Source organism: Mizuhopecten yessoensis, unplaced genomic scaffold (genome assembly GCF_002113885.1).
Source record: "Mizuhopecten yessoensis strain PY_sf001 unplaced genomic scaffold, ASM211388v2 scaffold10753, whole genome shotgun sequence".
NCBI lineage: Eukaryota > Metazoa > Mollusca > Bivalvia > Pectinida > Pectinidae > Mizuhopecten > Mizuhopecten yessoensis.
In genome coordinates this window covers 107865-131834 of record NW_018408704.1, presented here as the reverse complement: position 1 = coordinate 131834, position 23970 = coordinate 107865, and the positions used below count along the sequence as shown (strand labels likewise).

General features: G+C 40.1%; 1 protein-coding gene across 6 annotated transcripts in view; it reads right to left on the bottom strand.

Moving 5' to 3' along the window:
• Positions 1–807: 807 nt before the first annotated feature.
• The window catches only part of LOC110462150 (protein ZINC INDUCED FACILITATOR-LIKE 1-like), a 129939-nt gene continuing 106776 nt past the window's right edge, over positions 808–23970 (bottom strand). For all 6 annotated transcript variants that reach the window (XM_021515988.1, XM_021515993.1, XM_021515989.1 and 3 more), the window contains 4 exons: positions 20496–20614; positions 16930–17003; positions 14768–14929; positions 808–2720 (listed from right to left, as the gene is read on the bottom strand). In XM_021515988.1, the coding sequence (XP_021371663.1) occupies positions 2543–2720; positions 14768–14929; positions 16930–17003; positions 20496–20614 (533 nt within the window). In that variant the 3' untranslated portion in view covers positions 808–2542. The remainder of the gene's footprint in view (positions 2721–14767; positions 14930–16929; positions 17004–20495; positions 20615–23970) is intronic.

Below are 23970 nucleotides of genomic sequence, written 5' to 3'. Positions count from 1 at the left end.
TTTGAACAAACTTGGTAGCCCTTCATCCCGTAGGCTGTGAACACAGTCTTATACTGACTAGTATTACAGTCAATTCTAACTAGTAAGTAGACTGTGAAGTCTTATGCTGACTAGTATTACAGTCAATTCTAACTAGTAAGTAGGCTGTGAACACAGTCTGATACTATTATTCAAATTCAGAATTCAGAGCACCATTATGAACAGACATGAATCTAACTAGTAAGAAGGCTACGAACACAGTCGTATACTGACTAGTACTACAGTCAAATCAAACTAGTAAATAGGCTGTGAACACATCCTTGTACTGACTAGTACTACAGTCAAATCAAACTAGTAAATAGGCTGTGAACACAGCCTTGTACTGACTAGTACTACAGTCAAATCTAAATAGTAAGTAGGCTGTGAACACAGTCAAATCTAACTAGTAAGTAGGCCGTGGACACAGTCTTATACTGACTAGTATTACAGTCAAATCTAACTAGTAAGTAGGCTCTGAACATAGACTTATACTGACTAGTACTACAGTCAAGTCTAACTAGTAAGTAGGCTGTGAACATAGACGAAAATTGGTCAAGGTCTTTCATTTGAACAAACTTGGTAGCCCTTCATCCCGTAGGCTGTGAACACAGTCTTATACTGACTAGTATTACAGTCAAATCTAACTAGTAAATAGGCTGCGAACACAGTCTTGTACTGACTAGTACTACGGTCAAATCTAACTAGTAAATAGGCTGCGAACACAGTCTTGTACTGACTAGTACTACGGTCAAATCTAACTAGTAAATAGGCTGCGAACACAGTCTTGTACTGACTAGTACTACAGTCAAATCTAACTAGTAAGTAGGCCGTGGACACAGTCTTATACTGACTAGTATTACAGTCAAATCTAACTAGTAAATAGGCTGTGAACACAGTCTTGTACTGACTAGTACTACAGTCAAATCTGACTAGTAAGTAGGCCGTGGACACAGTCTTATACTGACTAGTACTACAGTCAAATCTAACTAGTAAATAGGCTGTGAACACAGTCTTGTACTGACTAGTACTACAGTCAAATCTAACTAGTAAGTAGGCTGTGAACAGTCTTATGCTGACTAGAACGACAGTCAATTCTAACTAGTAAGTAGACTGTGAAGTCTTATGCTGACTAGTATTACAGTCAATTCTAACTAGTATGTAGGCTGTGAACACAGTCTTATACTGACTAGTTATACAGTCAAATCTAACTAGTAAGTAGGCTGTGAACACAGTCTGATACTGACTAGTTTTACAGTCAAACCTAACTAGTAAGTAGGCTGTGAACACAGTCTTATACCGTCTAGTTCTACAGTCAAATCTAACTAGTAAGTAGGCTATGAACACAGTCTTGTACTGACAAGTTTTACAGTCAAATCTAACTAGTAAGTAGGCTGTGAACACAGTCTGATACTGACCAGTATTACAGTCAAATCTAACTAGTAAGTAGGCTGTGAACAGTCTTATGCTGACTAGTTCTACAGTCAAATCTAACTAGTAAGTAGGCTGTGAACACAGTCTTGTACTGACTAGTACTACAGTCAATTCTAACTAGTAAGTAGACTGTGACAGTCTTATACTGACTAGTACTACAGTCGATTCTAACTAGTAAGTAGACTGTGAACACAGTCTTATACTCACTAGTATTACAGTCAAATCTAACTAGTAAGTAGGCTGTGAACAGAGTCTTGTACTGACTAGTACTACAGTCAATTCTAACTAGTAAGTAGGCTGTGAACACAGTCTTGTACTGACTAGTACTACAGTCAAATCTAACTAGTAAGTAGGCCGTGGACACAGTCTTATACTGACTAGTATTACAGTCAAATCTAACTAGTAAGTAGGCTGAGAACACAGTCTTATACTGACTAGTACTACAGTCAATTCTAACTAGTAAGTAGACTGTGAACACAGTCTTATACTGACTAGTATTACAGTCAAATATTCACTGTTGAATATTCAAAGACAACATCAATGTATGATTTGATACAAGTCAACAATAAATACTATTACAGAAATAATTCCAGCTTCTATCACACAGAACTCACTTTTAATCCTCTGATTGTTCAACAAATAAAATGATCCCTGACATTGATAAAAGTATTTATTAAGATCTGACAATGAATAAATCTTTCCAAGACTTTTAAATACAATATATCATACAGTCAGACACGAACAGTGTTAATCCTTAAGACAATAATACTACTCACGAACATATTAATAATACTATCCAATATCACATTGATATTGCCTATCAAGACATTAATATAACCCAATAAGATATAAATGATAAGAAATTCATTAATACAATTCTATTATTATTTTTAAACGCATCAACAATATGACAAACAAAAATATTAAAAATATTTCATGTACCAATAAAGACATATTACAAGCTCAATTCTTTTGAAGGGGACATACAGTATGACTATTATATTAGCATAAATTCAATGTGATATCAGTGACGACAACCAACAACACAGCAATATCAAATTATAAGTCTAATTCTAACTCTAATTATATCAGTTTACTTTTTCTGCACATTCAATTTGTCACTGATGAAGAAGCTGTATATGGTCATAGTCCAGAGAACGAAGCCAAAGAAAAAGAAAGACAGGTTGACATCAAATGGTGGCCCCAGCTTCTCAGCACCATATCCAACAGACCATGCAAAGATGCTTCCCCCTACTGCTGGAGCCAGTGACCTAAAACAAAAATAGATACAGTTCTTTAAAACCCCCGTAATCTGATTGGTCCAGACAAACTGTCCATTTGTTTATTTAACAGTCTTTTATGTTAGTCAAACCTGTTGTTCTGCCTCAGAACAGTCAGACATGTATTGACAGACCACCTTGGATGTCCAACAAGTGGACTCCTTATACAGGGGATGTCTTTATGAGTGTGGTCACTTGAGCAGTCTGACTTAGTTTATAATGAACTTCAATTTTAATAGGCAAAATGGGCCAGCATTGCTCACCTGGTATTGATCTCACACTTAAAAGTGGACCAAAATAAAGTTACAGGCAAAATATCAGCATCTATGAATCTAAGTCATGCAAAAGAAACAGTTAAAAGATTTAAGCATATTTGACCTTTAAAGTCTAAATAATTCATTCAATTTAACAACTTGCCAAATATCACTACCCTAAAACTTTTGTTTTATACCTATTTGGTCATGTGACCTTACAAGAGGGTCAAGGTCATTCACATGAACAAATTTGATTGCTCTTCACCTGCGCATGCTACTGGCCAAATATCACCATTCTTTGCATTTGAAGATGTGGTGTTAATTTTTTTTATTTTACATATATGACCCCCGTGACCTTAAATATGAGTCAAGGTCAAACATTTGGACAAAGACATAAGCCCTTCATCCTAGTATGTTTTGCAAAATATCATCACCTGTATTATTCCGAAGAGGTGGTTGAACCTTTTTTTATTTTGAAGACTTATTTTTAAGACAACTGAGCCCCTGCAGGTTTGGGATCGAGTAACCTGCTCTTACCCACTGTGTGTATCATAAGGGGCGACTAATAGGGGAACCCCTGCAGAAATGGGGATTTGATTTTGTACCCTCAACTTAGGGTAATGGCAACAACTGGTTGCCATTACATCACCCATTGTCAGTTTTATGTGACCGGGCAGAATCAGTGTTGGGAATCATGTGACTTAAGTTGGTAAATCCACAAAGGTAAGGTCAACGCCTATGGAGATTTCATGTTAGCGTCGGCATCCGCTTGGAATTTCAAAACAAGATAAATCCAAAAAGGTATGGGTATAGGAAGCTTAAATCAGGTACAGTTAGTTTCAGAACTCATTTTAGGATAAATGGGACCTCATTGACTTACACCTGTGTGGGTGTTAAAGGTATGGTTATACAATTCTTCCTAGAGCATTTAAATGACACAATTACTATAAAATTATATCATCATCGTGTGCAACATATTCCAACTGTTATTTTGATACCGAATATAATACTGTTTCAAGAAAGAATTGTTCTTTTTATTAAAGATTTAAGCAGACAAGTATGTGAAATGTCTTTTACTAATGAGAAAATTTCCGTTTTTGACAGATAAATTTACATAGTTCTAAAACAAGTCTAATTTTCATACTTGCTTAAAAGTTGGCTACCAGTAATATCTTTCAACATGAGGAATTTCAAAAAAAATGACAACCAGTAAAGTTGTCATATAACACTTTTGAATAAAAAAAAAGAAAAACATAGCTTTCTTTCCACTTTAATGAATGGGCAATAGGCAAAAGTAATAAGTAGAACTGTAAGCCAAAGGCTAACTAATACCCCCCAGCTCCTATATAAACTAGAACTGTAAGCGAAAGGCTAACTAAGGATTTAAGCAATCCATAGTCTCCACCAGTGATCATTTAAGTATAAAGGTCACTGATATACTTCCTGTACTCCCTCCCCATGCCAAAACATACTTGCACACCAAATCTTGTTAGCCCAGATAAACCAGTTTTGCTGAAATCGTCCTAGTAGTTGAGGAAGAGTAATGTCAAGACAATGATTTTTGCAAAAGGGCCATAACTCCTTAAAAAGTGTCGAAATGAAAAAATACTACCCTGATGCACGACATCGGGGGATATTTACCATATCTGTAATTTTTCATTAAAATCGGCCCAATAGTTTATGAGGCAGACAAACTTTTTTTCAACAAAGGGCCCTAACTCCTTTTTAAGGAGTCGGAATAAAAACACACCTACTTTGATTCACAATGTCAGGGGGCAGTTATCATATCTGAAAACTTTCTTTGAAATTGACTCCTTATTTTTGGAGGACATGTCCGGACAAGGATTTTTCAACAAAGGGCCATAACTTTGTTAACAAGAGTACCGCGGGGCGGAACAAAATACGACCGTTGAATGCCATATAGTGTTATATACTTTCTTTCATTGAAATAAGATCTGCATCATTCTAAGAGTGGTTAGCTGATGTGCTATAAAAAAGTGGGAGAAAATCTTCGGACAACAATTGGGCAATAACTTTTGGAAAAATTATCGAATCAAAATTCTTTTGAGAGAGACACAACTTCATATCATGGTTATAATGTATACCAAGTTTCAAAGAGATCGGTTGAGAAATGTAGGAGGAGATCTCCGGACAAAAATCAAATACTGAAATGAACAAAGGGCAATAACTTTTGGAAAAATTGTCGAATCAAAATTCTTTTAAAGGGAGACACAACTTCATATCATGATTATAATGTATACCAGGTTTCAAATAGATCGGTCGAAAAATGTAGGAGGAGATTGCCGGACAAACAAAATAATTATATGACTGTTGCAATATCTCCTTTGTGCCTATTGGTAGAGGGTGAAACATATATTTCCTACAGACCAGCAGAAGTGCAAGTGTGTCACAAATGTCTTTAGGTCAACTAGGATTTACCATGGGTCATATGTCAGTATACACTTCTTTGTATGATTATGTTAATGGTAACAGCATGGAACTTAAATCAATTTCTATATACCCCCTCCAGGGACCGGTGGGGGAGTAATTAACATTGTGTCATAAAACAACAATCTCACTGTAAATAAATATTGTAATACATGAATCCTTCAAACTTCAGTTATCAATTTTTATGCATTTGAACAAACTTGGTAGCCCTTCATCCCAGCATACTACAGGCCCTATTTCAGTACCCTGGGCCTTTTCGTTATTGAGGAGAAGTCGTTTTAAGTTTTTAAGTCATTTTACCCCTGTGACCTTGAAAGTGGGTCAAGGTCATTTATTTGAACACACTTGGTAGCCCTTCATTACAGCATGCTACAGGCCTAATATCAGTACCCTGGGCCTTTTGGTTATTGAGAAGAAGTCTTTTGAAATTTTTACGACATTTGACCCCTGTGACCTTGACAATAGGTCAAGGTCATTCATTTGAACAAACTTGGTAGTCCTTCATCCCAGCATGCTACAGCCCAATATCAGTACCCTGGGCCTTTTGGTTATTGAGAAGAAGTTGTTTGAAGATTTTAAGACATTTGACCCATGTCACTTTGAAAGTTGGTCAAGGTCATTTATTTGAACAAGCGTGGTAGTCCTTCATTCCAGCATGCTACAGGCCCAATATCAGTACCCTGGGCCTTTTGGTTATTGAGGAGAAGTCGTTTGAAGTTTTTAAGTCATTTTACCCTTGTGACCTGGAAAGTGGGTCAAGGTCATTAATTTGAACAAGCGTGATAGTCCTTTATTCCAGCATGCTACAGGCCCAATATCAGTACCCTGGGCCTTTTGGTTATTGAGGAGAAGTCGTTTGAAGTTTTTAAGTCATTTTACCATTGTGACCTGGAAAGTGGGTCAAGGTCATTCATTTGAACAAACTAGGTAGCCCTTCATTTCAGCATGCTACAGGCCCAATATCAGTACCCTGGGCCTTTTGGTTATTGAGAAGAAGTCGTTTGAAAATTTTACGACATTTGACCCCTGTGACCTTGAAAGTAGGTCACAGATTACACCATCATTGATGAAATGGATCTGATGGACACACACTGTGTTTCCATACTTGTTCTGTTGTCCTCCCTGGGCAAACCCAACCACTGCATGTAACTCCTGGTCATTGATTTCTTTCTTGTCATTATTTGATGACGTCACATTTGGTTTGAAACATTTGATGATGGAGGGAACACAAGTTTCCGTTACCTCTTCCCCGTCAAATGGAAATGAGGCAGATTTTGGTGTTACCGCCTCATCTCTTTCAATTTTGAGCCCCACTGTTTGTGGCACATCTATATGCTTACTTTGTTGAGGACCAGGAGTATGGTCCTTGTATGTCAGTGGTACCATACTGTCCACGTCCTCCTCAAACCGTTCACAGTTAGCTCCCGCGGGATGACTGTGTCCTGTGGCTCCTTCGAGACCATCACTGGCCTCTAGCTCTCCCTGGGAATTTTGTCCATCTCATTATAGACAGGAGCTTCCCTGGTAAGTTGAGGGATGGCCTCTATTTGCTCGATAACCCTGTTGTCCCCGTAGGTACTCTGGCCTTTCCCATGAACCATGTCTGCTGTATAACAGCTCCGGGCTTCTCTGTGGAGATGGGTTATCACCTCTACATGTTCTTTCTCTCCAAATTTCTGTCCTTGGCAGTGTTATTCATCACTCTCATTATCAATCATGACTCCCCCGGGATCTTGTATGGGTTGAGTCGTGGCCGTACCCCCATTAGGTCTAGCCCAGTCACCCGGACAGTGTTTGGCAGCATGAATAAATTTTGGGCCAGCTTGAGAGCGAAAGATGTCCTCTGATCCTCTACCCTCGGTGTAATAGGTATTGCCTGGTTACCAATGAACAGGACGCCCGCCTCTAGGTCGATGACACAGTTGTTCCGTGACAGGAAATCCACCCCCAGCAACATGTCGTCCATGATGGGGGCCTCACATACTGTCCAAGGTACTTCAGTGTTTCCTATTCCGATATGTAGGTCTTTTATTTCCCACACTATTTCCACATTGCCAGTTAAACCCAGGAGCCTCACTCGTTTCCCAAGCACTTGTGGCCCCTCGAGATTACCTACCAGCTCCAGCTTAATCAGCGTCATAGTGGCTGCTGTATCCACGACAGCTTGAATCGGAGTTCCATTCAAAGTGAGTGGTATGGTAATACTACTGTCATCAGAGATTCCAGGTTTCACCTCCTTCAAGGGTGGTACGTCTTTCCTCGTCGTCCTAGACGGAAACCTTGATATATCCGCCACGCTTCTCTGTGGTTCTCGGGACGCCGTTTGGGACCTCTGATAGTATACCTTGGTATTCTGTCCTCTGTCGTTACCCCAACTGGCGGCACTTTTGTTGCCTCCCCCCAGTTGCCAGGGGCCCCGACTAGGTTGACCTCGACTTGGTGACCCTGTGCCAGGTGATTCCCCCTGATATCTGGGTGACCAGTTATGGTTTTGCGGAGGACTTTGTTCCGCGTATGGCGACCTATCCCGAGAACTACAGTCGAACCTATTTTGCCCGTTGTCCTGGGACGAAGGAGGGTACTGAGCCCTATCGCGATAATCTGATGAGGGATAAGGGCCCGGGTCCCTGTCACGATAATCCTTTGATCGGTTCCCTCCATAGTTTTGATGGAGACCTCGGTCGCGTTCCGGAGATCGGTAGTCGCCCCGAGGTGAAGGAGAGGACGGACGGGCAGACATACCGCCCGCACTTAGCTGGGCCAGGTATTTCTTAATCTCCTGTAGTTCATCTTTTGAGAACTTTACAGGGTCCTCCACTACTTTTTCATCCCCCGACTTAGTGCCCTCTGCAAACTCCACCTGCCTACTAGGGTAATGTGGCTTGCGAGAATCAAACAGAGCGCGCTGATTGGCCACAGAGGTCTTTATGTATTTCAGAGCTTTGTGAACCGTCTTGGGATTCTTCTCCATGGCTCTCTGCGCCGCCATCTTCTATCGACAGCCTTTAAGGATCCCCTCTGTAGCGATCTGGTTTCTGGTTGTAGTGTCTGCATGCGCAAAACAATCTCCAGTTATGGTCTGGATACGCTGAGCAAACTCCGCTAAATTTTCATTCTCCTCCTGCCTAGTGAAGTTCAGCTGTCTGCGGGCCACCACTGGGACGTCCTTGTCGCTAAACCGTTCCTTCATCTTTTTTTTGAGTTTAGCGAACCCAAGAGTGCGCGGGAGTTTATCGGCGTACTCCAACACATCACCCACCAGACAATCGAAAAACCGTTATTTGGTCTTGCGGTCCGACCACTTATTGTCTTTAATAATTCTGGTGAATTTAAGAGTGAATGGTTCCCATCGCTCCTTACCCGAGTAAGTGGGCATCTTGTGTCGTTGAGGACTTCTACTCCTTTGACGATGCCTCTGGTAGTCATCGGAGGAGTCCTCTGAATCCGTATCTCTGTTCCCCTCCCTGTCAGATTCGTCGCTCTCTGACGAATCATCACGTCTGCGCCCTGTAGGCGCACGGCGCATTCCTTGTGATTGGCGCACATGTCGCTCACCTGGGATGCGATGCGTGCGCCTTGCAGGACGTTCGTTGTCCGACCTGTCGCGGGTCCGTCTATTTCTTCCTTCGTCGCGGGTAGCACGCACTGTTGTAGCTACGCCACGATTTACTGCGCCTGTTAAGGGCACCCTTGCGCGAGCATCGGCAACGGCCAAAGGCAGACCATGAGCAGGAGTAAAATGCTGTTCTAATTTAACCTGCTGTTGCCCTAACTGAGTGTCTATGTATCCCAATAGGGGATAGTTATTTATCCCGCCATTGGTGTATGGCAGCTTATGACCTGGGGATAACTTACCCTCCCTATGTTGGAAAGGTGACTGCGAAGAGTCATATCCCCCAGGATAATTCCCCCCTCCCTGCTTATGAAGAGTCAAACTAGGCTTGGCATCTTCAAACAGGAAGTCAGCCTCCTTTTCATTGGGCGATGAGAGGCATGACAAGGGCAGACTCATTTCCTCCTCAACTTGTGGGGCAGATTCTAGCTTAAACCCCCACCTAGAAGCAATGGGTGCACTAGTACCTCCAGTAGTCCATGTTGACACATGTGACCCCTGACCTTGACCCCTTACATACCGTCCATCCTTCGGGATAGATTGTAGGATAGGATCAAAACAGGACTCTTTCTGTTTAGGGAGCATTGCCTGAGGGTCAGAGTATGGTATACCCTCAGGTAGCATGGATATAGATTGAGTTGTACCTCTAACCCCCAGAGGCCCCTGGCTGACATACTGACCACCATTATGTGTAGTCAGTAGCATAGTGGCAGGAGTAGAGGTCTTTTTTGGAGGCGAGGCAGATCGAGCCGTCATGCCCTCTGATTTTTTAAGAGCCCCTGTCTCCAATGTTACCATCAATTCCCTAAACTGGACCTGCAGTTCCTTAAATTGATGCCTCATGTCCATTACCTCGTCCTCTTGTCTACTTAGCCTATCTGCCAGTGATGAGGTCGACCGGGTTGGTGAATGTGCCTCCACAGGGGTAGTGATCATTATACCCGTGATGACCCCATCACTTAGCCATTTCTGCCACTTTTCAATGCCCACTCTGGAAACAGTCACCAGTTTCTGCAGAGTGAGCCCCTCCTCATCTCTGTGCCGTCGCAGGGCCTAAACCCTCCAACGTGCACAGCTCATCCTCTGTAGCTGTCCGTATATTTATGACAGCCATGACAAAATATCATCAAGTTCCAAGAAAGAAATAAGTCAACACAATTAATTAAACAATTACAAAATTATGTACAAGGACATATATCAACGTTGCTACTAGTATACAGGCGAATGGAATTCGTACAAAGTAACAAATAAACTAGGTTAAATTAAATATAAATTTCAGAACGGCAGTGAAAACACCGCCGACTCTGAATTACCCCTAATAAATAATTAAATAAACAATAATGAACTACTAGAACTGTCCCAAATTATCTCACTCGCAATTCGCGCAATGATCACAATGGCCAGCGCACGTGTCGAGCCAGGGGACCAGCAAGGTAGAAAATATATGGATTTTTTTTTGGACAAAATTTGTCAGAATAGCGCGAGTTTTATCACACTTATGACACCAATTGTCGTGAATTCGGTGTGTGTTATTTACACACCGTCACAACAAGTAGCTGCTACTGCTCTCAGCTCTTGAAATCAAGTAACAAGTAACCGCGCCGAGATGTAACCTCGAGGTTGTCGGCGCGGTTATCGGTCTAAGGGAGATAACCCTCCCCAAAATTCACCACACTGCTGAAAACATTTGCATATGAATGAAAAGTAAATGAATGACATCCATATAAGGATATATTAGATACCATATAAGGGCTGAGAGACCATATAAGGTCATAGATGGCGTAAGTATCTACTGTGCAATTCCACGTTAAGCAAATTTCGTAGTATGCGCGATCCCCTACAGACCTGCGTTACCTAACGCATGTGTCAAAAACTTTTAGTTGAAATTGACCCCATAGATTTGGAGGAGTTGTCTGACAAATATTTTTCAACAAAGGGCCATAACTCCGTAAAAATAGGGTCAGATTGAAAAAATAATATCTGGATGCAAAACATCAAGTGGTTACCAGTGTTCATATCTGAAAACATTCATTGAAATTGGCCCAGTAGTTTTGGAGGAGTTGTCAGGAAAAGCATTTTTAACAAAGATTAATTACTCCGTATAAAAAGGGTCAGAATGAAAAAAGAATACCTGGGAACACAACTTAAGGTGGTAGTTATCATATCTGGAAACTTTCGTTGAAATTGATACTAAACTTTAGACAAAGTTGTCTAGACAAAACGTTTCAGGATTTGTTCAACAAAGGGCCATAATTTCGTAAAAAAGGGTTAGAATGAAAAATTAATACCTTGATGCACAACATCAGGTGGTAGTTATCTTATCTGGAAAGTTTTGTTGAAATTGGTCCATTACTTTAGAAGGAGTTGTCCGGACAAACTTATTCTAGACAGACAGACAGACAGACAAGCTGATTCTAATATAACTGTATAACTTTGTTGCGAGGTGTATAATAATGTGATATGCTATTCTTTAGCAAACCCAACTAACAAAGGCACCGGTAATATTTTACTCTTCTCATGAATTTTCGTTTAATTGGAACAAGATAATTCGGCGAATGATAGTTCCCCACCGAATGTGAAATGCACAGATGATAAATTGGTGCGGGAACTAATTCTATATATGAATGTTTGAGGGACCCACCGTATTCAATAAGGAATAGTGTCAGTGCTACTATTGCAAATAAATATGGTGGATGTTTACTGGTTAGTGGTACCGTTTTATTATTAAATTGCATCTGGTGACACTATGTATGCTTCTTCTTCAATGCAAGTGAACCCATGCCCCAAGCAAGAAGTTCCAGTAACTGGTAGTGTAGGAGATAGAGTAAGGACAAACTTTTTCTTTGATGCAGGTCAAAGGTAAAAAACAGAGTGACCTACTTTAATATATGACACACTGCCTCACCAAGATGAACCTATACTCCAAGTATGAAGTTCCAGTACTAGTAGTGTAGGAGAAAGAGCCGAGACAACCATTTTTTTTTATGTAGGTCAAAGTTCATATGTAGGTCAGAGTGACCTACTTTTAATACACGACACACCACCTCACCAAGGTGAACCCGTAAACCCAGTATGAAGTTCCAGTGACTATTAGTGTAGGAGATAAAGCCTGGACAAACCTTTTCTCTGATGTAGGTCAAAGGTCAAAATGTAGGTCAGAGTGACCTAATTTTGATACATGACGGTGTTATGTACTTATTACCCCTAATGTACATGTCTGAAACACGACAACACGAAAAAGGATTAGTCATTGTTCCTTGATCAGCTCAAATGGCCTAAAAGACCAAGCGAGCATACATGTATGCCATGTTGCAGCGTCTGTCATTCTTCAGCATTTTAACATCATCTAGAAAGTCAAAAGTCCTAGAGATACGGTGAGCCAAAAGTACGACAAACAGTCGAGCTGTTAATATGGGACAACGACAGCCTATTACGAAATATTGGCAAATTAGGCGATGAAAAATATTACATGTACCTATGTCTTTCCTTTATTTATTAATTTGCACTTTATTGCGACGTAGATGCCAGTTTGTAGGTCGCAAAGCAGTACAGATTTTCTTGCCTAGTAATGAAAGTTAAATTGTACACTGTGTATATCGGAATGCGGAGGGTGGATTGAAACTGCAGCTTCACATTTATTGGTTGGCTTTCACACAAGTGCAGGAAACAAATCAATTAAGTAAAGAATTACAAATCAGTGGCCAGGTCGTGATTATATAATCAAATTGTAAACGAAGTATGTGTAAAATATCCTCCTGATTTATTGGTTCCCCGAGAACTGACATAAATTCACCAATGAATTCTATACACTGTGGCATATGTGGCCATATCTCCAATTTTGGCCTGAAAACAGTAATATACAGTGTTGTTAGCCTGTATTACTATGGATATCAAGGTATCACTATATATATATAATGACTCCACTATGGTGGATGCCGACACTACTATGATACCACTCCGACCACCACGATAGGCCACGATACATCCAGATTCCACTACCGTATCATCACAGATTATCAAGGTATGACTACAGTTTGTCCCGGTGGGTTTCCAAGGTTATGCTACTGTCTGTCAAAGTGGCGCTACGCCATCACCAGTTCTGTCATGGTGTCACTGTGGTGAAGCTATTGTTTGTCACATGATGCCCCGGTGGCTATATACATTGGGACAAATGATAACAAGCAAATGCGTGGAATTTATATCCCCCGCTTGCAGGACATACTGTAGGTTAACATTATTTAGGTTAGGTTTAAACATGTGAGTATCGTACTGTTGAGACATAATGTATAGCTTGAAACTTGAAGAAAAAAAAAGAAACCCTATACCTCATTGATAATCCGTAAATATGCACAAATCACATCGGTTGGGAAACTTGGCATGAGTCGGATGTGCATACAGAATTTAGTTGAAACATCTGAACAATATCTACAGCAATTATCACACGAAAACCAAAGAGTGCCCAAGATGAGTGGAAAGACAGAGGATCAGAAACATTGTTATCAAGTTTGAAGAAATTTGGCTAATATTTGCGAGAAAGCGGAAACTGCAGATAATGACGTTTTTCGTTAATCAAGGGACCATAACTCTGCCAAATGGAGTCTGATTAAAGATGTTGTCAAACTTGGCCGAGCCCTTAATTCGTTGAACCCTGTTACTAAGTTTGAAGACAATGAAATAATATTTGAGAGTTAATGAACAGAAGCGGCAGATAAGGACGTTTTTCGTTATGCAAGGGGCCATAACTTCAGCAAAATGGGGTCCGCTGAAAGTGGTCATCGAAATTGGCTAAGCCCTTAAAGCTTTTAACCCTGTGACCAAGTTTGAAGAAAACGAAGCATAACAGACAGACAGACGGACAAACGCAAATTTATATCCCCCGTTTTGTGAAAACTGACCAAACGAGAAGCAAGTCTCAAACTACTTTAAGATCCTTTTTGTTCTTCGCCGCTGAATAACTTGGACCAACACCATGTAGTTTGTAACTTGCTGAATGTTCAATTCTAGAAGTCAGTTCATTAGCTGAAGTTTGTTTCTGTGGTTGTTGATGCCAAAGTCTATGATGTGACCCTCTCCAAGACTACCATGTATATAATATAGATGTAGTGTAACTGTGCCACACCATGGAATCCTGGAGCAACCGTGAATCGCTGTAGTGTCACCTTAAACAAGAGGTCGAGAGGGCCTGTATCGCTCACCTACCTATGTTTAAAATAATTGGTAAGAAGTAAAGATGTAGCACTCTATGGTACGTAGGTGCTGTAAGTACAGAAATTCAAAAAGATCCATCCAGTACATGAGATATAGCGAGAACAAACTTCAAACAGAGCCCCATCCCTATGCCCCTAGGGGGTTCATACCCACCGTTTATACAAAATTGAGACCCCTTGGCCCAAAGACTAAATAAGGCCAACTCTACAATTACACCACGATGGCTACAGAAGCTTGCACAGCAGTTCTTCAGTGGTCCTATGGAAAGGCCGGTCGTACTACTGTTTTCAAAATGGGCCATGGATGACCCTGGAAGTTCTACACAGTTTAAATCTACCGTAGTGAGGTACGAGTCACTCAGGATCATCAAATAGATTTCCCCAGATTGCCCGGGCTATGATACAGACTTGCTACGGATAAACCCAGGGTTGTACCCGCTTTGGACCTCACTGGGGCTTATATACCTTATATTTTTATTAGCTCCACATAATTAGCTACTAATACATGTTTCTTACCTTGCAAAAGCTGTCATTGTCATGGCAATACCGTTAACAGCTCCAGCCCGATTTGGTGGGGCAGAATTGTTGACAAATAGAGAAGAGGCACTAAAGCAACATGCAGTAATAAGCTTCTGTGGGAGCAAGATCAGAATGACCATTACCATCAATACTGTGTCCCTGCATAGAAAACAAACAGCAATTAGACCAAGAACATCAAGTTTGTTTCATTTTTAGTTTATAGTGTTTAGAGTCTTATTACATTTAACAAATAAGGTCCTGTTAGGAGTAAAACATTCTAGGACTCACACAAACAAATAAACGACTCACATGTTTTTAATAAAAATTAAGTTAATTCCTTCTAGAAATTACAGTAACTAAATGAATGTAATTAATTGAAGTGAATATATAAGAGTAAAAGCTCATAAGATAATAATAATAACAAGAGGCCCAGGGGCCTTAATTAATAGCTCACCTGGTATTTTATTTTCAATTTAAAATCTGCTGAGTACAAAACAGGTTTATTAAAGGAGTACAAAAAGTACAAGTTGCAAAAAGAACTACATGTAAATCTATTTCCCCAATCGGGTCCAGCCCTCTGCCCAAAGGGGGTCACACCCTTCATTTATACAAAACTGATTTCCCTTCCCCATAGGATGCTACTATTCAAATTTGGTCAAAATACCTTCATTCCAACGGAAGAAGAAGGATATTAAAGCTATTCCTCTATATCCCCTATTGGGCCCCACCTCTCAGTGCCCCCAGAGGAGTTAGACCCACCGTTCATACAAAATTGGTTCCCCTTCACCCAAATTTGGACAAAATCCTGTCATTCCTACAGAAAAAGAAGGATTTTGAAGAATTTGCCATGTTTCCCCTATTGGACCCCGCTCCTCAGCCCCCAGGGGGGCCACACTCCCTGTTTATACGAAATTGAGTCCCTTTTGCCCAAGGATGCTCCAGACTAAACTAGGATATAATCCCTTAATCCATATGGTAGAAGAAGGATTATAAAGGTTTTACCTCTATTTCCCCTATTGGGCCCCCGCCCCTAAGGTCCCAGGGGGGGACACACCCACCGTTTATACAGAATTGGTTCCCCTCTATCCAAGGATGCTCCACACCAAATATGGACCAAATCCTTTCATTCCTACAGAAGAAGAACGATTTTAAAGAATAATTTGCTATGTTTCCTCTATTGGGCCCTGCCCTCCAGGCCCCTAGGGGGCCAGACCCACAGTTTATACAAAATTGGTTCCCCTTCACCCAAGGATGCCTCAGACCAAATATGGAACAAATCCTTTTATTCCTTCAGAAGAAGATGGATTTTAAAGAATTTGTTATATTTCCCTTATTGGGCCCCGCCCCTCAGCACCCAGTGGGGCCAGACCCACGGTTTATACGAAATTGTTTCCCCTTCACCCAAGGTGTGGAAATGTTTGTGTCAGTGTGTGGAACTGTTTGTGTCACAGCTGTGTGTGGAAATGTTTGTGTCACAGATGTGTGTGGAACTGTCTATGTCACAGATGTGTGTGGTACTGTCTGTGTCACAGATGTGTGTGGAACTGTCTGTGTCACAGCTGTGTGCGGAAATGTTTGTGTCACAGATGTGTGTGGAACTGTCTGTGTCACAGCTGTGTGTGGAAATGTTTGTGTCACAGATGTGTGTGGAACTGTCTATGTCACAGATGTGTGTGGTACTGTCTGTGTCACAGATGTGTGTGGAACTGTCTGTGTCACAGCTGTGTGCGGAAATGTTTGTGTCACAGATGTGTGTGGAACTGTCTGTGTCACAGATGCATGTGGAAATGTTTGTGTCACAGATGTGTGTGGAACTGTCTGTGTCACAGATGTGTGTGGTAATGTTTGTGTCACAGATGTGTGTGGAACTGTTTGTGTCACAGATGTGTGTGGTACTGTCTGTCACAGATGTGTGTGGAACTGTCTATGTCACAGATGTGTGTGGTACTGTCTGTGTCACAGATGTGTGTGGAACTGTCTGTGTCACAGCTGTGTGTGGAAATGTTTGTGTCAGTGTGTGGAACTGTCTGTGTCACAGATGTGTGTGGTAATGTCTGTGTCACATATGTGTGTGGAACTGTCTGTGTCACAGATGTGTGTGGTACTGTCTGTGTCACAGATGTGTGTGGAACTGTCTGTGTCACAGAGATGTTACTTACTGATTTTGTAAAAGATGTAACATTGGCATCACAGTTATAGCCAGCATCAATACCAAAGTACAACCAGCAAACGTCTGAAACATTTAACATAATATTACACAATACAGCCAAGAAATGTTTATATTACAAAATACACCCAGACAAAATCTGAAACATTTAATGTTTTATTACACAAAACAGCCAACAGATGTCTCAAACATTTAATTTAATACATGTAGTACATGCACATCAAGCAAATATCTTCAACATTTAAAACAAGAGGCCCAGAGGGATACCTAAGCAATCATGGCAAAATATTCTCCAAATGAGATCCAAGAGAATATGCTAGACCCCTAGGCTAATCCTTGTAGCATATCTGTAGTAGATTTTTCATGCCCAGCAATTTTATGCATGGTTATGGGGTGGTCAGCACCACCATTTGTACAATTTTGAATCCCAGCCTCCCATGAACGCTTCTGACCAACTATGATCAATATCTGTGGCATAATTGTACAGAAGTCGTTTATAGCAATATAGCAATTGCCCACTTTTGGCCCCAGCCCCCAGGCAGCCCAACCATTTGTACAATTTTGAATCCCCACCACCTAGGGAAGCTTCCAGTCAAATATGGTTGATATCCAGTGCATATATAGTTCTACAGAAGAAGTCGTTTGTAGCAATATAGCCAAATTGCCCCCTTTTGGCCCCACCCCTCAGCCCCCTGGGGGGTTGGCCCAACCGTTTTTACAATTTTGAATCTCCACTACAGAGGAATGCTTCCAGTTAAATATGGTTGATATCCATCTCTTAATTCCAGAGATGAAGTTGCTTAAATCAATATAGCCCAATTGCCCAGTTTTGGCCCAGCCACTCAGGCCCCTGGGGGGCCAGACCCACGGTTTATACAAAATTGGTTCCCCTTTACCAAAGGATGCTTCACACCAAATATGGAACAAATCCTTTCATTCCTACAGAAGAAGAAGGATTTGAAAGAATTTACTATGTGTTCTCTATAGGACCCTCACTTAGGCCCCTCAGGGGCCAGACCCACGGTTTATACAAAATTGGCTCCCTTTCACCCAAGGATGCTTCAGACCAAATATGGAACAAATCCTTTCATTCCTACAGAAGAAGAAGGATTTTTAAGAATTTACTATGTGTTCCCTATTGGGCCCCGCCCCTCAGGGGCCAGACCCACGGTTTATACAAAATTGATTCCCCTTCATCAAAGGATGCTTCAGACCAAGTGTGGAACAAATCCTTTAATTCCTACAGAAGAAGAAGGATTTTAAAGAATTTGCTATATTTCCATTATTGGGCCCCGCCCCTCAGCCCCCAGGGGGGCCAGACCCACCATTTATACAAAATCGGTTCCCCTCCCCTAAGGATGCTTCTGACTAAATTTGGTCAAAATCTGCTCAGTCGTTTATGACAAGTAGCGATTTTTAGGAAAAGTTGACAGACAACGGACAGCGGTAAATGGACAGCGGACGACGGACAAAGGACGCCGAGGATGCTTCAGAGCAAGGATGCTTCAGACCAACTATGGAACAAATCCTTTCATTCCTACAGAAGAAGAAGGATTTTAAAGAATTTGCTATATTTCCCCTATTTGTCCCCGCCCCTCAGCCCCCTCAGGGGCAAGACCCGCCATTTATACACAAGTTGTTCCCCTTCCCCTAAGGATGCTTCTGACCAAAATTGGTCAAATTCTGCTCAGTCGTTTATGACAAGTAGCGATTTGTAGGAAAAGTTGACGGACGACGGACCACAGACGGACGATGGACGCCGCGCCATGGCATAAGCTCACTAGCCCTTCAGGCAGGTGAGCTAAAAATGAAATTTACTCAAATTCATTCGACAACTGGTTTAGGAGATTTGGCATTATATAAAGAATGCGTGTATATTGTCTATTTTGCACTATTTGGTTGAAATTGGCCATTTTGAGGGAAATTAACTAAACTCTCTTCATTTTCTTAAAGCCTCCACATGCAACAACAAATAGATTTTTGACATGCTTAAAAATGGTCACACGTGTGTTCATACATAGAAAGAACTTTTTGTTTGTCACATGTCAAAGTTGATTATTTTACTTTTTATGAGGCCAAAAATGACCCATAAACCCCACAATCCTTGGTTGCCCTTCAGGCCACTAGCAAAATAACATCACCCTGGGGCTTTTGGTTATTTAGAAGAAGTTGTTTATAGATTGTATAATAATATGACTCATGTGAACTTGAAAGTTGGTCAAGGTCCTTCATTTGGTCAAATTGTGTAGCCCTTCATCTACCAAATATCATCAGGCATGACCTTTCGGTTATTCAGAAGAAGTTGTTTGAAACGTGACCACAGTTACTCTTAACGCAAGTCAAGGTAATTCATTTGAACAATTTGATAGCCCTCCATCCTATCATACTACATAGGGCCTTATGGATATTCAGAAGAAGTAAATTGAGATTTTTCAATCATTTGTTCCCAGTGACCTAGAAAGCGCAACAGACTTTGTAACCCTTAATCCCTGCATGCCAATGTCCAAATATCAGTATCCAAAGTATTGTGGTCATTCAGAAGAGGTTGTTTGAATATCTTTTTTAAACATTTGAACCCAGGAACCTTGAAAATGAACCAATGTCATTCATTTGATCAAACTTTGTAGCCCTACAACCCAGCATGCTACTGGTGAAATATCATTACATTGGACCTTTTGGTTATAGTGGAGTTGTTAGATAATATATTTTTAAATCACTTGACCCTAGTGACCTTGAAAGTCATTTAAATATACTTAGAAGTTAGACATCCAAACATGCTACTGGCCAAATTTCACCACTCTTGGCTTTTTGGTTATACAGAAGTTGTTTGAAGTTCTTTTAATTATTTGACCCCAGTTTACTTTGAAATTGGGCCAAGGTCATTCATTTGAACAAACTTGGTATTTATACATGTACATCAAAGTATGCTAATGGCTAAATAACACAATCCTTGGCCTTAGGTTATACAGAAGAAGTTGTTTAAAGTTTTATTTAATCATTTGCATCAAGTGATCTTGAAAAGGGATCAAGATAATTCATTTGAACAAACTTGGTAGCTCTTCATCCAAGCATGGGTCCTTCGGGCCAGGTGATCTAAAATGAGGTAAATCTGGGGGGAAATGAATGAGATCAGTGCACTTTATTCATATATCACACTTGTATCTTTCATTGATTTTTTCATTTCTGTTATTTTTTGTCAAGTTATTAATACAATTCTAATTTAAAACACACTGTGTGATATGAGGATAACTAGAAAATGTCTGTAAGACATGAATGCCCCCGCCGCCATGTGAAATTAGTTCAGTGTTTGATGTTCTATAAATATTTACAACAACTTTGATCTTGAGGGACAGGAAGGGACGAGACGGGAGGGGACGGGACAGACACGGGCAACACTATAAGGCCCCCCATTTCATGGCAGGGGCATAAAAAACAGAGAAACATGAATGAAGAGAGGAAGGACTTTTTTGGTACCATTTGTGCTGTCGTACAGATGAAGATATCATAAGCTGAAGGAATGACTATTAGCTGTGCATCACTGTGCACGTGGTTACATACCTTCTTGAGGCCAAATGTTCGGGCCAAGAAAGGGAAAAGGAAGAGATTAAACACCAGTAATGGTATAGACGATATGCCAATCACTGCTCCAATCTTGTCTGGGGCATAGTTCAACCCATCTGCAAGAAAGAAAAAAACCCCCATTATATTCTCGAAGGATCTTGGCACCAACCATGAAACGACCTTTATCAGATATACAAAAGATTATTTTTTACCTTCTTTCTCTTCAATTTCCTTACAGGTAATTTTACCCAGGCCCATGTTGGGAATCGTAATGTGAATCTTGTACAATAAATTCAACTTCATAATGTCATATGCTATATGCCACTATGACAAAATGTATGTTATTGTATAATAACTTCATTACAATATGTAGAATACTAAAGATCTGTAAAAAAACAACAACATATATATAAATACACATTTTATTGTCCACTTGAATTTTAAAATAATCTTATAACTCAGGTATACAGTACTTTGTGTTGTAAAAACCATATAAGGTGGTCTGGGGTAGTGATATTCATGAAACTCTTTTAAGGCTTAAGACCAAATACAAGTCCGGTAATGCGGTAAAAGTAAATACAAATTTACATTTTTGGAATGAGTTGGAAAAAATTTGGAAAGATTTAAAATTTATACTCACTAAAGTGTTATATTTTTTTCTAATGATTGAATTTTGCATTTCTATTGAAAGCACATAAACTTTAGATTACATTTTTTTTGGTGGACATTCATTTTCATGTTAATTTCCAAGATTATAAACGTTGAACAATTCTATATCCAACAAAATTAATTAAGAAACAATGGGCCTGCATCACTCACCTGGTATAAATCTCACACTTGTAACCTTAAAAGTGATCTAAAATAAAGCTACAGGCAAAATATCAGTATTTATGATTAAAATTCATTCAAAAGAACCTGTTATTTTTTTTTTAAAACATTTCACCCCTGTGATTGAAAGTCGAACAAGGTCATTATGTTGAACAAATTTTATAGCCTTTCATCTCAGGATGCAACTTGCAAAATATAAAGATCCTGGGACCCATGGTTTNAGTTATCTTTTTGTCATTTATCGACTGTTTAAATACGTTGATTGTCAGAGAAATCAATGACATATATAGCCTCATATTTACCAAGTTTTATGCCAACCATAGGAACTCGCTTAACTCGAATACTCGGATAACTCGAAGTTTCCCAACTATCCCGTCGGCTTCGAGATAACGAGGTTCGACTGTATTTGGATTTTAATATTGGTTGTAACCTAAAATAAAGTTCTGATTCCAGGACATACAATACGAGGCTCGATACCCATAAAGGGAGCCCCATGAAATGTTGCAACCAATGAGGAAAGTGACTAGGTGGGGAGGATATGTGAGGTAGCTTTGGCATTAACTAGAAGGGTGGTCATTGAGGACCAAGGAGAACGTTTACCTACACATCCAATTTGAGAAAAGATTACTCCAGTACTTCCAGAGAAATACTAGCCATCTTGGTTTTCCAATCATCCCCAAAATTGAAAATACATAACAAGGGACAATGGAGAACCTTCATGTGAAATTTGAAAAAGACCCTTCCTGTACATTCTGAGAAATAGCGCTATCCAACTTTAACTCTTAAATTCATGATGGCTGCCTGCCATTTCGTGGCCAGTCCCAAAAAACAATATGCATAACTAAGGACCATGGGGAACCTTCACGTGACAGTTGAGAATGATCTCTTCAGCATTTTTTGAGAAATAGCGCTAACAAACTTTAGCTTTCAAAATTAATGTCAGCCATCTTGGTTTTCCAATCATCCCAAAGATTGGATATGCATACCAAGGGACCATGACAAACTTTCATATCAAATTGGAGAAAGATTCCTTTAGTAAGTTTTGAGAAATAGTGCTAACTCACTTTAACTCTCAAATTCAATATGGCTGCCTGTCGGCCATCTTGGTTTTGTGGTTTGTTTGTATTTTAGGTCCTAATAACAGTCATTTAAGGGCGTGCAAGGTTTTTGATGGTGGAGGAAATCTTGGTAGCCCTTCACCCAAGCACGCGACTGGCCAAATATCATCTCCATGGCCATTTGGGTTATTCAAAAGAAGTTGTTTAAAGTTTTTAACACATTCGACCCCTGTGACCTTGCAAATGGGTGAAGGTCATTTATTTTAACAAACTTTGTAGCCCTTCATCTCAGCATGCTACTGGCCAAATATCATCACCCTGGGCATTTTGGTTATTGAGAAGAAGTTGTTTAAAGTTTTTAACATATTTGACCCCTGTGACATTGAATATGGGTGAAGGTCATCCATTTGAACAAACTATGTAGCCCTTCATCTCAGCATGCTGCTGGCCAAATATCATCACCCTAGGCCTTTTGGTTATTCAGAAGAAGTTGTTTAAAGCAAAAAATTGATGCCGGACGCCGCGCCAAGGCATACGCTCACTTGGCCCGGGAACAGGTGGGGACTAATTAACATTGTGTCATAAAACAACAATCTCACTGTAAATCAATATTGTAATACATGAATTACATCAAACTTTTTATGCAAAAAATAGGGTAGGCTTGTGAAAGTTATCTTGAGTTCATACTTTTCTGACATTCAATATTATTATCTTACTTACGTAAACTAGGGGTATAGCATATAATCTATTCTACAATAAGTCAGTCATGTGTATTGTGTGCTATCATGAAATGTACTGAGGCAACAGTTAATCACAGTCCCCAAACCCAAAATTTTCCAAGTTGAGGGTCAATTAAGCTTAACCATTGCTTGCTAATTTTACTTCATGTGAAATGTACTAGACTTGTCAGGTAAATTTCCATGGACAGTTACATGCTGTGTTATTATATTATATTATATACAGATTTTCAAGCCTCTTGTGGTTTAATACTGCTCTGTAAGTTACACAAATATGTTCATGGGACTACACACTGGCGTATTGCATGTAAGTGTATTTATACAAGTATTTGATACACAAATAGTTATGCTAGTGGTCTTAGACGGTTAAGACCAGGGTGAGGATGAGGGCTCTCCTCAGCAAATACACCGCACAGAATTTTTTATTGGAAAGTTCCCCATTCTTCATAACTGTCCTCATTTAGATATATTTCTTCAAATAGGTGGCAATTTTCAAATATAACATACAGTCGAACCTCGTTATCTCGAACTCGTATAACTCGAAGACCCCGTTTAACTCGAAGTATGTCATCTTAATCTTAGTAATAACAAGAGGCCCAATGGGCCTGCATCGCTCACCTGTTATTAATCTAACACTTGTAATCTTAAGATTTCATAAGAACCTATTAAAAGATTTAAACATATGACGCCTCTGACCTTGTGTCGAACAAGGACATTAGGTTGAAAGTGGATCAAGGTCATTCATTTGAACTAACATGGTAGTCCTTCATCCCAGCATGCTACAGGCCAAATTTCAGTACCCTGGCCCTTTTGCTTATTGAAAAGAAGTCGCTTGAAGATTTTACGACA